Source organism: Pelophylax lessonae (genome assembly GCF_965119305.1).
Source record: "Pelophylax lessonae genome assembly, chromosome: 13".
Lineage (NCBI taxonomy): Eukaryota > Metazoa > Chordata > Amphibia > Anura > Ranidae > Pelophylax > Pelophylax lessonae.
Window position 1 is genome coordinate 146,910,047 of NC_138780.1, and position 15,044 is coordinate 146,925,090.

At 43.0% G+C, this 15,044-nt stretch overlaps 1 protein-coding gene across 1 annotated transcript in view; it reads left to right on the forward strand.

Annotated features, from left to right (window-relative positions):
- PRKCH (protein kinase C eta) overlaps positions 1-15,044 on the forward strand; it is a 327,473-nt gene that overhangs the window by 207,781 nt on the left and 104,648 nt on the right. Inside the window, exons 7-8 of the mRNA XM_082242620.1 lie at positions 1,825-1,952; positions 9,174-9,308. Of these exons, the coding sequence (XP_082098746.1) occupies positions 1,825-1,952; positions 9,174-9,308 (263 nt within the window). The remainder of the gene's footprint in view (positions 1-1,824; positions 1,953-9,173; positions 9,309-15,044) is intronic.

Genomic DNA, 15,044 nt, shown 5'->3' on the forward strand with positions numbered 1-15,044 from the left:
TGGTAGCTTATTCCTGGGGCTGAAATGGGAATTATCCCAACTTGATAAATAGATGGCAAAAACTTGGCAGATGATCTAACCCTTATCCAATAATATATCAAAAACCCAAAATGTTTACATGGAGTTGCACTTTAAAGCCCGGCTTGGAGCAGTTTCTTTTCCCCACTAAACGCCCTCAGTCTTCGAGGTAAATGATTACCTACATCATTGAACCCGAAATACTGAGGGATTCTTTTAGGTACAGGACATCATGGACCCACCCCTTAAAGGGACATCACTAGGACTCCCAGCACTTATATACAGTTATACAAAGAGAGAATAGGTGAACAGGACTGCATAGGAAGAAAATAAATATTTTACCGGGGAGTCTACGAGCAGTGCTTGCTGTTTACTAGCTTTCTCCAATTCCCTCTCATTATCACTCATGAAATCAATAAGGAAAAAGTGTATGACCAGCTAAAAACTTTTTTCTTTGTAGTTTGGAACTCCTATCAGGATTTACTGCTATCGGAGGCTCCATTAGGCCTTGTTTAGAACATTGTGGTTAGGGGGGCGTAAAAAATGTGTGGTTAAAATGCATTTTACCCCCCCCCCCTTTACCCCTTAAGCTACAATAGGCAGCAGATGGGGATGTTTGCTTTGCTTTGCACCCACAGCAAAGTTGACACAACATGCAGCAGTTGGCGGACGGCAAGCTCATCAAACGCTACACATTCAATAGGGAAACATTGCAAACACCCCTCAACCGTGTGCATTGCGGCTCATTTGTTGGCAAAAATGGGGTTAAAGCAGGCAGTGAGAAGGTATCCCATCACTTCCTCACCACACGCCAGTAGCCTCTGCAGTGCGATCCAAACACAGATTGGACTTCAGAGGTAAAGGGAGATTTAAGCCTCGTACACACGCAACGAATTTCCGCCGACCGGTCGTCCCTCTTTTGTCCAGAGTGGTGTCTGTTGGTTGGAATGTGCTCTAGACTGCACACGAATTTTCCCGCACGACAAAATTCTACTTCAGAAGTGATGTCATGTGTTGGATTGCTTTCTTTGTGTTCTTTCATCTCTGAGCATGCCTAGTCTTGCTCATAAGATTTTTCCCCATCGAAATCTGTACTAATAAGACGAAAATTGGACCTTGTTTTGACGGTCGACAAAAATTATATAGCCTGCACACCAGGATTTTTTCGGCCGAAAAGTAGTAGTCGGTTGTCGGAAGCATCATACTAACAAGCCGAAAATCGGCAGATCGGTCTCCGGACGAAATTTCCCGGCCGAATTTCTACTCGTGTGTACATGTCTGAATCTACCCTTTAAGAGATTTCCCCTCACTTCCTGTTCTACTGACAACTTTTTACTAGACCGGAAATGAGGGGAACTCTTGAAGAGAAACACAGACCAAAATAAAATCGTTTTAGTACAGTAGTGAAAGGCTATTGGGTGTTTAATCTGTCAATGTTGGAGATTTCCTCTTATTTGCTGTCTGGTAAGGCATTGTCAGCAGGACAGGGATTGAGGGTAAATCTCTCTGACAGAGCCATGGATAGCAGGAAGAACTTTACAGCGGTACTAATCCTAACCCACACTATCCAAAACTAAGAGTTTTTGACTTGACATACACTGTAGTGAAGGCAATAAATCTAAATACATTGAATGTTGTTTGTGTTTGTATTTTGATCATGTAGGTTAAAAATTCCTGAGTTTTGTGATAATTGTCCTCTGAACAAACTTCTTGTGTTTCTTGAACATCTTTTCCAGTTCCCGGATTGGTCTCAGTGGTCGATCGTATTATTTATTAACCTTTTCATTCTTTTCTCTCTCTCTGCAGTGTGTAAAATGAATGTTCACAAGCGGTGCGAGGCAAACGTGGCCCATAACTGTGGAGTGAACTCTGTGGAGCTGGCAAATGCCTTGGCGGGGATGGGCCTGCAGCCAGGAAATATTGCAGTCACACGGGTAAGGCTATGGAACAAAAAAGAGGGAGGCCTCTATCTAGTGCTGGTATACAGTATCGGAGGTGGTAAAAACGCAGCTCAACTGCCTGTTTTTCATACATCCCAACCACAAGCATGAACTAAGCCTAACAGTCAATCTTTTGTCAATGGGCAAATGCACTTTGCTATCAGGGGTATTCTAATTGCATTGGGCATCAGTTTGAGGTTCTTATGAGTTAATTCAGAGTTTGTTGAGAGTTTGTTGAGAAGGACATTTGGTCTACTAGGCTGCATCTATACATTTCCAAGTGATTTTGGGCTTTGCTGACCTCTATGGAAGGAGTAGTCCTGACATAAACAAAAGCTTCTTGACACAGATTGTAAACAACTGTTTATAAATGGCCCCCCACTATGTCTTGGATAAAGTGTCACAGTGACTTCAAATCCCATTTGTATTTTTGATTATGATTCCAGATACCTGTTAGTTGTATGACTGCTGAGACAAGATCAGGAAATGAAAGGACTATTATCAACTGCTATAAACAAAACAAAAAAATCTTCTTTCAGTATGTGAGCCTTAAAAAGTTAGGTACACCCAAATAGTTATTTAGATCTTTCATAAGTGGCCATTCAAACTGTAGCAGTTTGAGTCTAAATGTGTTCCCCAAAGTATCCACAAGGTGGCAGGGAAGGACAGCATTTGGTACTGTTATTCTTTCTGTTGTGGAAGAAATGGAAGGATATTCCAGATACATACTAAGAGGCATTCGATTTCCTGTTATTAATGTCTAGCTGTGTTGTGAATAATGATTTCACGATTAAGCTAAATTGCTTTCCTGAGGCTGCTCCCATATGCCAAAGCACCCCACAAATGTCCTAAAAGGAATGCAAATAAGTAGAAAAGAGTAAGGGTTCTTCACCAAGAGTAACAAAGAAGGAAAAGGGGGGGGGGGTGTATATATATATATATATATATATATATATATATATATATATATATATATATATATATATATATATATATATATATATATATATATATATATATATATATATATATATATGATATATATAGATAGATATATATACACACACATACAGACAACACTGGAGAAATGACACTTTGCTACAATGTAAAGTAGTGAGTGTACAGCTTGTATAACAGTGTAAATTTGCTGTCCCCTCAAAATAACTCAACACACAGCCATTCATTTTTAAACCGCTGGCAATAAAAGTGAGTACACCCCCTAAGTGAAAATGTCCAAATTGGGCCCAAAGTGTCAATATTTTGTGTGGCCACCATTATTTTCCAGCACTGCCTTAACCCTTTTGGGCATGGAGTTCACCAGAGCTTCACAGGTTGTCACTGGAGTCCTCTTCCACTCCTCCATGATGACATCACGGAGCTGGTGGATGTTGGAGTTCTTTACCCTCAGCTTCTTTAGCAAGGCAGTGGTCATCTTGGAGGTGTGTTTGGGGTCATTATCATGTTGGAATACTGCCCTGCGGCTCAGTCTCCGAAGGGAGGGGATTAGTCCATCACCTTTACCCTCAGCTTCTTTAGCATGGCAGTGGTCGTCTTGGAGGTGTGTTTTGGGTCATTATCATGTTGGAATACTGCCCTGCGGCCCAGTCTCCAAAGGGAGGGGATCATGCTCTGCTTCAGTATGTCATCCACTATCCATGCTTCTGTATGGATATTGTGTGGCTAGTCTCCTGCTAGCGGCCATGTTTGTGTAGCCTGATGATGTCACGGGGGCCATTTTCCCTTAGTCCGGGAGACACTGGAGAAGACCAAAGCCTCGTTGGGATGCCAAAGCTACTCCTCTTCCTCAGGTTCCTCTTCCTGTGCCCAGGCCATATGAACAGGAATGGCGCCCATGGTAATCCAAATTCTTTGCGATCCTCTGATCTGTAGGGTGAGTCCTTGGGGGTCCCTGTTATCTCTCTCTACTTATAGGTACCCTGAGCCTTGGGGGGAATCCTTTAGTGGTGCATAAAGATAATTTTTGTACTGCAAGGTCTTCCTTTCCTTATGAAGCCTCAGGGTCACCTCTCCCCCACTATCCCCCTCATGGAGATGGCAGGTCCCTCAGAACCCCAGCTTCCCATGGTTGCATTGACGGTGGTCTTGCAGTCCTTAGGGTCCCGGGTGGAAGTTTCTAGTGGGCAAAGCCCAGCAGGAAGCATCCCCTGCCTTTCCTTGCTCAGTCTGTCTCATCTGATTCTGAGCCTGATGCTGCTGTGGACGTTGCCCGTCCAGGGGGGCTTAATATCACACCCCCAGATCCATCCGATAGTGAGGATGATTCCTCCATGGTAACAGCAGTTAAAAAGCGCTGGTAGACGCACTTATCATTGCAGTGCATGAGACTTGAAAAATGGAGGATTCGGCTGATGTAGCCATGGACGTGGCTGTGTCCTTTGATACGCATAAGTCTCCTCGCACTATGGCTGGTTCGACGTTGCGGCCAGTCTTTGTCTCAGCCCTAACTGAATAGTCCAAGCTTTTGCACCAAGTCCTGGGGGATGAGCAGGTCCCCACTGCTTATGTTGATTTAGCAGACCAGTTGGTCCATGGGTTTCAGTTTATTTGTGATGCAGCTTTGGATACAGCTCCTGTGCTGTCTAACCTTTCTGCTTCAGCAGTGGTGATTAGGGGTGTGCTGTGGCTTAAGAATTGGTCCGCAGACCAAACCTCTAAGAAAGCTCTCATTGATCTGCCCTTTTAAAGCGATTGCCTGTTTGGGGCTAAACTGGATGATATCATTAAGGGTATCGGGGGGGGGGGGGGGGGTACCTTCCTGCCATAGTCTAGGAAAAGGAAGGAGCCTCATCGCGGACGGGGGCCCTCATTCTCAGCACATAGAAAAATCTTTCAAATCTTCCCTGGGAGGTTCCAAGCATCCTTGGTCTGGTAATCCTAGAGCTAGTTTCTCCGAACCCGCAGCCAAGATCCCTTCAGCATGAAGGTCTGCCCTCACCCATTATTGGGGTGGGGGGACATCTTCGCTGCTTTCCGGCCTTGTGGACCTTTTTCATGAGCATCAAGGGGATCCACAAAATGACTCTTTTGGGGTACCCAGAAAGGGGGACAAAGCTTGTACTTTTCAGGTTTTTAAGGTCCTCCTTGTGCAGATTTAATTCCTGCAATGGTTCAGGCAATGACTGATCTACCTAAGGACCCTCCATATCCCTGTCCAGGGAATTGATTTACTTAGGTCTGATTCTAATTCTGACTAGGGTGGTCCTTCCTCTGGACAAACTTCAGGAACCACAGGTCATGGTTCACTGGCTGCTGTCACACAGTTAGTGCTCTCTCCCATTTTTGCATACAGAGTCTGGTGGTATCCACCTTCAAGAAAGTTCTGTTTGCACAGTCCTACATGCAGCTTCTTTAGCAGGTTCGGCTCCACGGGATGAAACCGAGGATCGTGGTAAGATCACGGGTTCCTCTGGCAGACGCCGCAGGTGTCCAAGGGCCATGGTAATGCCAGAATCATCCTCGGCTCAGGCTTCTTCCACAATTCCTACGAGGAATCAAGGGCGAGGATCTTCCAATCCGTCTGGTGGCCATAAACATCCTTTGGGGGCTTCCTCTCAGAGAAGACTAGTTGTCCCAAGGGCTGATCTACCATCCTGTTTTACAGTCGCTTGTTTTAATGGCTTAGCTATTGAAAGCCAGGTACTGAGGGATAGAGGTCTGTCTGGATCAGTGATCCCTACTATAGTGAAGGCGAGGAAGTCGTCTTCTAGCAAGATATACCATTGTACGTGGAAAGCGTACATTTATTGGAGTAAGTAGATTGGCGCTCATCCTCGATCCTTTTCTGTGGCTCGGATCTTAACCTTTCTTCAGGGCGTTGATCATAAGTTGGCCTTGAATACCATCAAGGGCCAGATATCTGCCCTGGCAATCTTCTTTCAGTGACCCCTAGCCACGCACTCTTTCTTTCGTACCTTTATTCAGGGGGTTTGACATGTGGCTCCGCCTGTACGGTCTCTTCTGGCACCATGGGATTTAAATTTAGTACTTTTGGTTCTCCCGAAACCTTCATTTGAGAATATTCGGGAGATTCCCTTTCCTACGTTATCCTAGAAGGTGACATTTTTGGTGGCGATTACCGTTGCCTGCAGGGTATCGGAATTGGCCGCATTATCCTGTCACAGTCCCTATTTAGTGGTCCATAGGGATAAAGTGGTTCTTCGTCCTGACTTCACAGGTCGTCCCAGCAAGTCGTGTCGCGCCAGTGTAAATGGGCGCTAACAGGGACTGTTTACTCTTGAGAGGTGTTTTTCTTTAAACGTTTATTTTTCAGATGGGGCTCCTGTGTCCTGGTTAAGGGCACTTATGTTTAGCCTTGGGTTATTTTCCCCACCCCTTACTTTCCTTTTGGCACTGCTTTTGGACATCCCAGTAGTTATGATTTATGTAGCACTGTGTCCGTCGATTAACGAAAGAGAAAATTGGATTTTTGTACTTACCGTAAAATACATTTCTCAGAGTTTGACGGACACAGCACCCACCCCTCTATGGAGTTCTGATATTTCTAATACTGCTTGCTACTAATCTGATTACCTAGAGCAGAGTGGGGGGGTTATACACTAGCTGAGGTCAGCACATGGGAATAGCGAGGTGTTTTTTGTTCTGCCTAGTCCTACTCCTGAAGGAGGCAATATAACCCAGTAGTTATGATTTATGGAGCGCTGTGTCCATCGAAGAACTCAGAGATTTGGATTTTACGGTACATACAAAAATCCCATTTTTGTTATAAACGGTCACTTCATATTATTAGATGGTAACCACATAATATAAAAAATTAATTTCCAAAAAAATAAATCAATTTACAAAAAAAAATAAATAAAAAGTATTTTTCTAAAATAAAAACACACATCGTAATGGTTCCGTGTAGAGAAATAATATAATCACACCATCCTAACACACAAAGGGGTTATTGCTTATATAAATGGAACATAGATAGCAAGAAACATAATTGTTCATAGAAACCACAATGAAAGGGAAAAATGGATGCACTACTGCTATCTGATATTATTTATGATAAACATTGAGCTGGAGCATACAGGATATGGTCTTAAACTTTATAGTTAGTAGAAACCACAAAAAACAGGAAATACTCAAAGCACTAGAATACATTTTTGCATAAAGAATGCCACAAACACAACAATGAAAAACAATACCGGAAAGAGAGAAAATTTGACTTTTTTTTAACACAGATGTGAAATAGCACCAGTTAAACTAGGGCTAAGGCTGGCCATACACTAGTCATTTTCTTTTGTTCAATCCACTGGTTGGATGGGGGAATCTTCCCGTTGAGCCTTTGTTTTCGGACAGTGAGGAGGCTTCCCTACCATTAGAATACTCTGATCAGCACTGCCGGCCATAGTTGGGGGCACTGATCGTGAAAAATGTTTTCCAACAGGTTGGTTGCACACTTGTGCTGACCCGCACAAATTTTGAAGCATGTATTGCTGGATTAACAAGCGTACTTGTGTTAAAATGTGTACATTAAAAGGCATAGATGAAAAAGGAGCCCTTAAAATCAGGGAGAGTTGTCAACAGTGATCAAAAAAGTGATGTATCAACATCCACATATATATACAGCATATGCAAAACTGACCACAGATAAGATATCTACAAAATACAACATAAACCATGTGTGTTCTGTCCTCGCTAAACCTTTCCCAGTGTGTAACTTGACATGCAGCAAAACCCTCCTATTCTGCAATAAGCCAGACTGCGTGTCATTTTTTGAAGCTTTATTAACAAAACAGGCCCAGGGGAAACTATTGAGAAAAAACAAATACAGATACACACAATTAGTTTATGAAGTATAGAGAAATACAATGAATAACCTAGGCTGTTGATGGTGATAAGTAATTCTCACCAGTAATGCTGCATTTAGGGGATGCAAGCTCTGATAGCTGGTTCCTTCTTTCAGTCTCTAAGATAGTCTGAGTTCCCAGAATGCACCTGTTTCTCTTCCTTAGACTGAAGAATGATGGGAACTTTTGTTGAAGGTAAATAGTTTCTAGTTTCTGCAAAAACTGTAAATTTACCTCTGGCTCCATCTTGTGGTCAAATCTGATATTGCAAGCAGGACAACTTAATATCCTGTTGGAGGCAGAACAACATGAGTATACTGGTATCCATAAACTGTATTCAAAACCTAGAGCAATATTAAAAAGATATAAGATCAATATTAGAGTCTTTGAAGATGTCACTATGTCTATATAAAACGAATCTATGCTTTGCATACTATACCATTTATGGATACTAGTATATTCACAATATTTATATTTCATAATTGTATTTTGTAAAAGTCTTAAAATTAACACCCACTCCTGATGAAGTAAATTAAAATTCACAAAATGAAGAAACGAAGATATACCGTGTTTCCGTTAAATCAGCCATTTTTATATTGTCAATTGTACTTGCACTAATAAAGTGTAAATATTTAACTATATGGAAATTGTTGAATGGATGGTGATGTACCCTTAGAAAAGTCTGATGGGTATCATTGGTCGGTTTTGCATATCTAGGTATCAATGATGGGCTAAATGCTCAGTAGTGGATTTTGTTACTTTCCCCTATTCTGTGGCCAAGGACTATTTAAACCTTCTACATTCACAGAAACCCTCTTTCTGAGAGTCTCCGAATTCTTCATAGTTATGAGCATGATTTCCTCACATACTGTAGCAGCTCATATTGCATTATCACAGTACTAGGAGCCCAAGGAAAACTGTGATATTTCCCATTACATATTTCCAAAGCTTTTTTTTTTATCCTTTAAAGCCGGCCATAGATGGATTGAATATCAGCTGGTTCAGCAGGCACTGTCCGAGATTCCATCCATCCATGGGCAAGCTGGTTGTCATGAAATCAATCCGTCGATCGACTTCAGTACAACCAACCTGTCTGTTTTTTTTGCATGCAATCACTGCTGGTGTCTATAGTCTCCAGTAGTGATCATTGTGTTCTGCTGGCCAGCAAGGCTCCCCATCCCTCTCTCCCCTGGCAGAATACAATAGCACTGCAGGAGGAATTCCCCCCATCAATGTTGACTGTTGATGGGGGAATCAAGCATTTTTCTTTCCTTACACCCATGATAGAAGGAGAGAAAAAACTGTATAATCTATGGGCTGCTCAAGTGTTGTGGAGTAAAATGTAATTACTACTTTGTTTAGCAAAGCATAACTATAATCAGACTCGCTCTCTTTGTAGTGTTCTGATGGCAGCCCTGCAAGATCAGAAAATGGTTCTGAAGAAGATTCGCTTTCCAGCATGTCTTCACAGAACAAATTTGGAATTGAGGATTTCACCTTCTTTCGTGTTCTGGGAAAAGGCAGTTTTGGAAAGGTTGGTATTCCAATTTAAATACATTGTAATAGACTATACAGTATGCGGCCTCATTTTATCATTGTATATGGTCTGTAGCCTTTGATGGGGTTCTCACATTCCTTGTCCCACAGTTTGGCAAGGGAAAAAATACATCTCTTATAAGCATCAACAATTTTGAAACACTTTGAAGCAGAAGATATTTAGAGATTATAGCCCAAAGCTGTACACAAGGATCTTTATTTTCAGCCATGTGACTGTGAAGCTGGCCATAACCACAGCAATTTTATTGTTTAGCCTGTAGGCTCAATATAAGAAATTGAACAGATTTCAGGGTCAGTTCACATCACATGCAGTACAGTGTTTTTTGTCAAAAACGCATGGCTAGTAGGTTATATGGTTTCCAATGGCATAGTTCACACTGGTGAGGTCCTTTCCAGTGCATTCCAGTTCCAGAAAAAAAAGTAGAACATGGTGCATTTTTTCTGCACTAAACTGTACTGGAGCACAGTAAAATGCATCTAAAAAAAGAGGGGTAAAAATGCACCAGAATGCATCAAAACCGCACATGCAGAAACGCATCCGGAACACATCCAGGATACGTTTCTATGGAGTCCAGCCATCAGACGGGTGGACGACTCTCCACCTATAGGCTATTGTATTCTTACACAAGGCATCTGCTTCTGATTGAATGCAGACACTGTTTGGCCAACAATTTTCCACCAGACTCCTTAGACAAAAGCTGATTGAAAAATCATCTTTCGCCAATATGGGTTTTTCTGAAAGAGCCAACCACGGGACGAATTTCAGCCAATTCAGCAGGAGTGACCGAAATACAATGTGTGCATGGCCAGCTTAAAGCAGGAGCTAAACCAGAGGTGCCCAACCTTTTAAAGCGCAAGGGCCACCTAAGCGACTTGGTAACTGGTTGCGGGACACAGTGAGTGGAGCTGATGGATAACAGGTCCGTGTCCACCCAGCATATGCAGAGCAGACACAGATACGGCCTGATCTATTCAATGGACCCTCCGATCCGCCCAGACAAAGGGGACAGATTCTGTTTTTTTTTTTTTTCAGGGATTTGGTTTGGATTGGAGGGTGTAAATGGACACAAGTCTGTTTACATCGGTCGCTCCATATATTTGATTAAAGGACCCATTTGGGTCCGCCTAAAAAAACTGACAGGGAGACCCAATCGGACCACTCAAGTGAAAAGGGCATAAGGCTGCGTTCACATCGATACGCTGCGGCATACCCGCATTGCGGGTGCAGTGCAGTGCATCTGTTGATTTCCTGTGGGTTAGCTGCACTTTTTCTTTCCATAGACTTTTATTATATCCTGCAGGTGTGGTGCACTTTCTGAAAGCACACTAAACCCGCATCAGATAATAACAGAAGTCTATTGCTCAATGCAGGTAATCCGCAGGTGCACCCGCGGATCAGTTTGAAAGCAGCCTAGTAATCACTACTGAATAGATATGCTCATATATACAATGATTTTAGAAAGTAAACTGACCTTTTAATAATGATCTTCCATTCGGCAATCTCCCTTGCTACAGGTATTGCCGGCTGTTGCTGTCCCAGGCGGAGTTCAACTGGTATCACTCCATCTGTAACAGAAGCCGGTGTTATACAGGAAGCATTGGCTTTTGCAGTTCTGCTCCCTCCCCAGCCTGCTTCCTCTAGCATTGGCTTTTGCGGCTCTGCTCCCTCCCCAGCCTGCTTCCTCTAGCATTGGCTTTTGCGGCTCTGCTCCCTCCCCAGCCGTGCTTCCTCTAGCATTGGCTTTTGCGGCTCTGCTCCCTCCCCAGCCTGCTTCCTCTAGCATTGGCTTTTACGGCTCTGCTCCCTCCCCAGCCTGCTTCCTCTAGCATTGGCTTTTGCAGTTCTGCTCCCTCCCCAGCCTGCTTCCTCTAGCATTGGCTTTTGCGGCTCTGCTCCCTCCCCAGCCGTGCTTCCTCTAGCATTGGCTTTTGCGGCTCTGCTCCCTCTGGTCTGGGATGACAGGTCGGGAACCCGCGATCTGGGCTTGCCACTTTGCCATCCCAGAGCAGGAGGTAGCAGGCCACATCAGAGGACACCCCTGAGCTAAACCCTTCAACTGAAGTTTACCAAAGCAGTGGCATTAAAGAAATGCCGTGAATTGTCACAGTTGCTTGTGCTCTCTTGAACTGCTGCTCCGGTACTGTCAAGCCATCAAATAGCTGGTATCATAACTAATCATATGCAGCACCAGGGCAACTGCGGATCAAACGGAGGTTAGGATGTCAGCTTCCTTGGCTGTAAAGGATAGAAGGTTTTAGTTCCACTTAAAGTTATATTTTTAATTGGGCTGAAATAGCTACCCCTTTTTTTTTTTTAAAAAACAAGGGTCCTTATTCTGGTGTTTTTAGCTTTGAGTTGAGCTGGTTGTCTGATATAAACACATAGTCATGGAGCTGTATGATCAAGTTATATCATTGTTCATCACGTCAGATCTGACAGCATCTAATTTGTAGAATCGGGTCACTGTGGCCAATGAATGCTGTTTTTTTCCTCTTTAGATTTTTAGTGGGACCCCTTTTTATTCCTTTTTACATTTCTACTTTCCAAGTTTGCTGGTTTTTTAAAGCCCCATTCACACAGTCGATTACCGCTGTGTGCCATGCCGGGCAGGGTTCTGCCAGCACAGGTATACACAGGTGTTGTGTGCATCCCCATTTCAGCAGTCCCATAGATATCACCTGGGTGGCCTGTCACTTGGCCACACGGACACAGCAACTTTGTCCCAATATGACTCTGTATGTGTTGCGGGACCCACACCCGCATGACAAATTGGGACACAGCGACTGCGTCCATTCAGCTGCGTGTTCCAGTAGACCATAATGGGGCGCCAGGGATGCACACAACACCTGTGCATCCCCGTGCCAGGAATAGATGGCCCTGCACGTGGCACACAAGACATCACCCCATGTGAACTGGGGACTAAAAGTTTGCAATGTTACATCTGCCTGTATGGCAGTCTTTAGGCTGCATTCACACCTGGGTGTTTCTGGAACGAGTGACAAAACCACAGGAAAAACATGCATTTTGGTTCGCATTTCAGAAATGTGCTGCAAATACACTGAAAATGGTTGTTGCTGTTGTGGTACCATTAATTGTTAATGGCACCCAAGTGCCGGTAGCAGATGCTTGTTGTCTGGCACAAGCGCAGTGAAAAAAAAGTGCCACGATTCAATCCAAAAAAAAGTTGGAGTTTCTTTGGGGTTTTTGTCATGCATAGGTCAGCCTGTTCAAGTAAATAGGGGGGCCTATGTAAAATGAGCGCAAACACTTCAAAATACGCTGAAAAATGCATTTTGGAACACAGAAATATGAACGGGGCCTTCGTGTCATGCTGATTTGTGGAAACTGGGGGAAACGTTAGCTTACATCTATAGCCGTTCATCATATTGTTCCATTTTCTATATGCAGTTGGCTTATTATAAACACCAGTTTCAAAATTGCTCCAGTTTCCGTACCTCAGCCCCCAGTATTGGTGAAGCAGTCCCCTTTAGGCATAAAGAAACTTTATCTTCCCCTGACTTGATATTATTAGACTGTTTCAGTTCCCTTTCCAATTTTCAAGAGAAATATGCACTCTGACACATCCTCCTCCACTGCTACTGAGTGCCACATAAGTAGGTACCAGTCTGCAACATCCTTCACATTGTACACCCTTCACATTTTTGTAAATATTTCATTACATCTTTTCATGTCACAACATTGAAGAAATGACACTTGCAATGTAAAGTAGTGAGTGTACAGCTTGTATAACAGTGTAAATTTGTTGTCCCCTCAAAATAACTCAAAATAGCCATTAATGTCTAAACCGCTGGCAACAAAAGTTAGTACACCTCTAAGTGACCATGTCCAAACTAGGCCCAAAGTGTCAATATTTTGTGCGGCCACCATTATTTTCCAGCACTGCCTTAACCCTCTTGGGCATGAAGTTCACCAGAGCTTCACAGGTGCTGGTGGATGTTAGAGACCTTTAGGCTCCATTCACACCTGGGCGTTTTCAGCTCCACAAACGCTCAAAAGAAACGTTTCCACAACGCCCAACAAGTAAAACCCCATTCATTTAAATAGCCCCTGTTCACATCTGAGCGTTTTAACGCCTGAAGCAAAACGCCCAACGCTCAAAAAAGTACATGAGCTTCTTTTTGGGCAGATTACAGGCGTTTTCCATTGGTCTCTAGTCAATCTAAAAACGCCTACACAAAAAACACCTGTAAAACGCCTGCAAAAACGCCCAGCTGTAAATGGAGCCTTACCCTCAGCTTCTTTAGCAAGTCAGTGGTCATCTTGGAGGTGTGTTTGGGCTTTTTATCATGTTAGAATACTGCCCTGCGGCTCAGTCTCCGAAGGGAGGGAATCATGCTCTGCTTCAGTGATGGTTTCATGAACATCCACTTATATGTGTCTTAAAGAATATGTAAACCCAGCATTTTATATTTCTGATAGGTGTCTGCTGTACCATGTACTTGTATGAAAAAATATCCCGTTCTCTTTGTATTGCTTCCTATGTGAAATCCCTGGTGTTCCTGCCAGTCCCTCTGTTTTCCTATTATAAACTGACCACACAAGGCAGCAAAGCACAGTCAGTTCTCTAGCTCAGCTGGGAACTCAGCCTGTTCTCCTCAAATGATCAGACTTATCCTGACACCATCCCCGCACAGCCATTCACTGGGGAGCTTAGTGTGCTGCAGTTTCACCTCCCCCAGCTCTCTGAGCTCCTTATGCAGCTGAGAACAGAGGGTATGTAGACACTTGTAAAAAAGAGGAAAAAGGTATTTAAAATGTTTTGCCTTTCATTTCTATTTTAAACTGAATTGTTTGATTTACAAGGTGAGGATTTACATATAGTTTAACTTTCATAAACTTTACAGGAAAAATATATTGAGAAATATATGTAGGCTACCATTGCTGGTCTCCTCCAAAAAACTCTAGTTGCCTGGGTGCTAGGCTAAACATCAGCATTCAGAAGTTACTAAAACAGAACAATTCAGCAAAGTGATGGTTTTCTATCACTCACTAAGGGCAGAGACGTACTGTGCAGGCAACTATTATTACCATTACTATTTTCCATGTTTATGTTGCACCTATTTTAGTGCTTTATGAGTTTCATAGAACCCTTGACATGTGCAAAATGGAAAAATGAGTTTAGTACCGGATAGATTTGTTATGTTACTAATTTTGTTTCGTTTGGTTTCATTTAGTTTATTTTAGTTTTATTTACTTTACCAACAAATTCCAAATTTATGGAACAATTCGGATCGGTCAATTAATTTTTAAATATACATTTCTATTTATAAAATTATCCATCAATTCAAATTCTGTGTAAAGAATAGCTGGTTGTGAAGGAGCAGGCCGGAAAGCGGGCCGCCACATCCTTAATAACCAATGACTCATCAGCTGGCAGCGGGCTTCCCTGTTGAGAGCTGAAATGTAAACAACAGAAAGCCGGCAATGTAAAAGTCCAGAAAAAAAAACAGTGTAGGGCCCCCCCCAATCCATACCAGGCCCTTTAGGGTCTGGTATGGATTCTAAGGGGAACCCCACGCCAAAAGAAAAAAACGCTATATCACCCCCCCCCCTTTCTGACCTGGCGGGCTGCATGCTCGGATAAGGGTCTGGTACAGATTTTGGGGGGGCCCCAAACTGTTTATTTTTATTAAATGTTGGTGTGGAACCCCACACTGTTTCAGACTTTTCTGTTGCTGGCATTCTTTTATT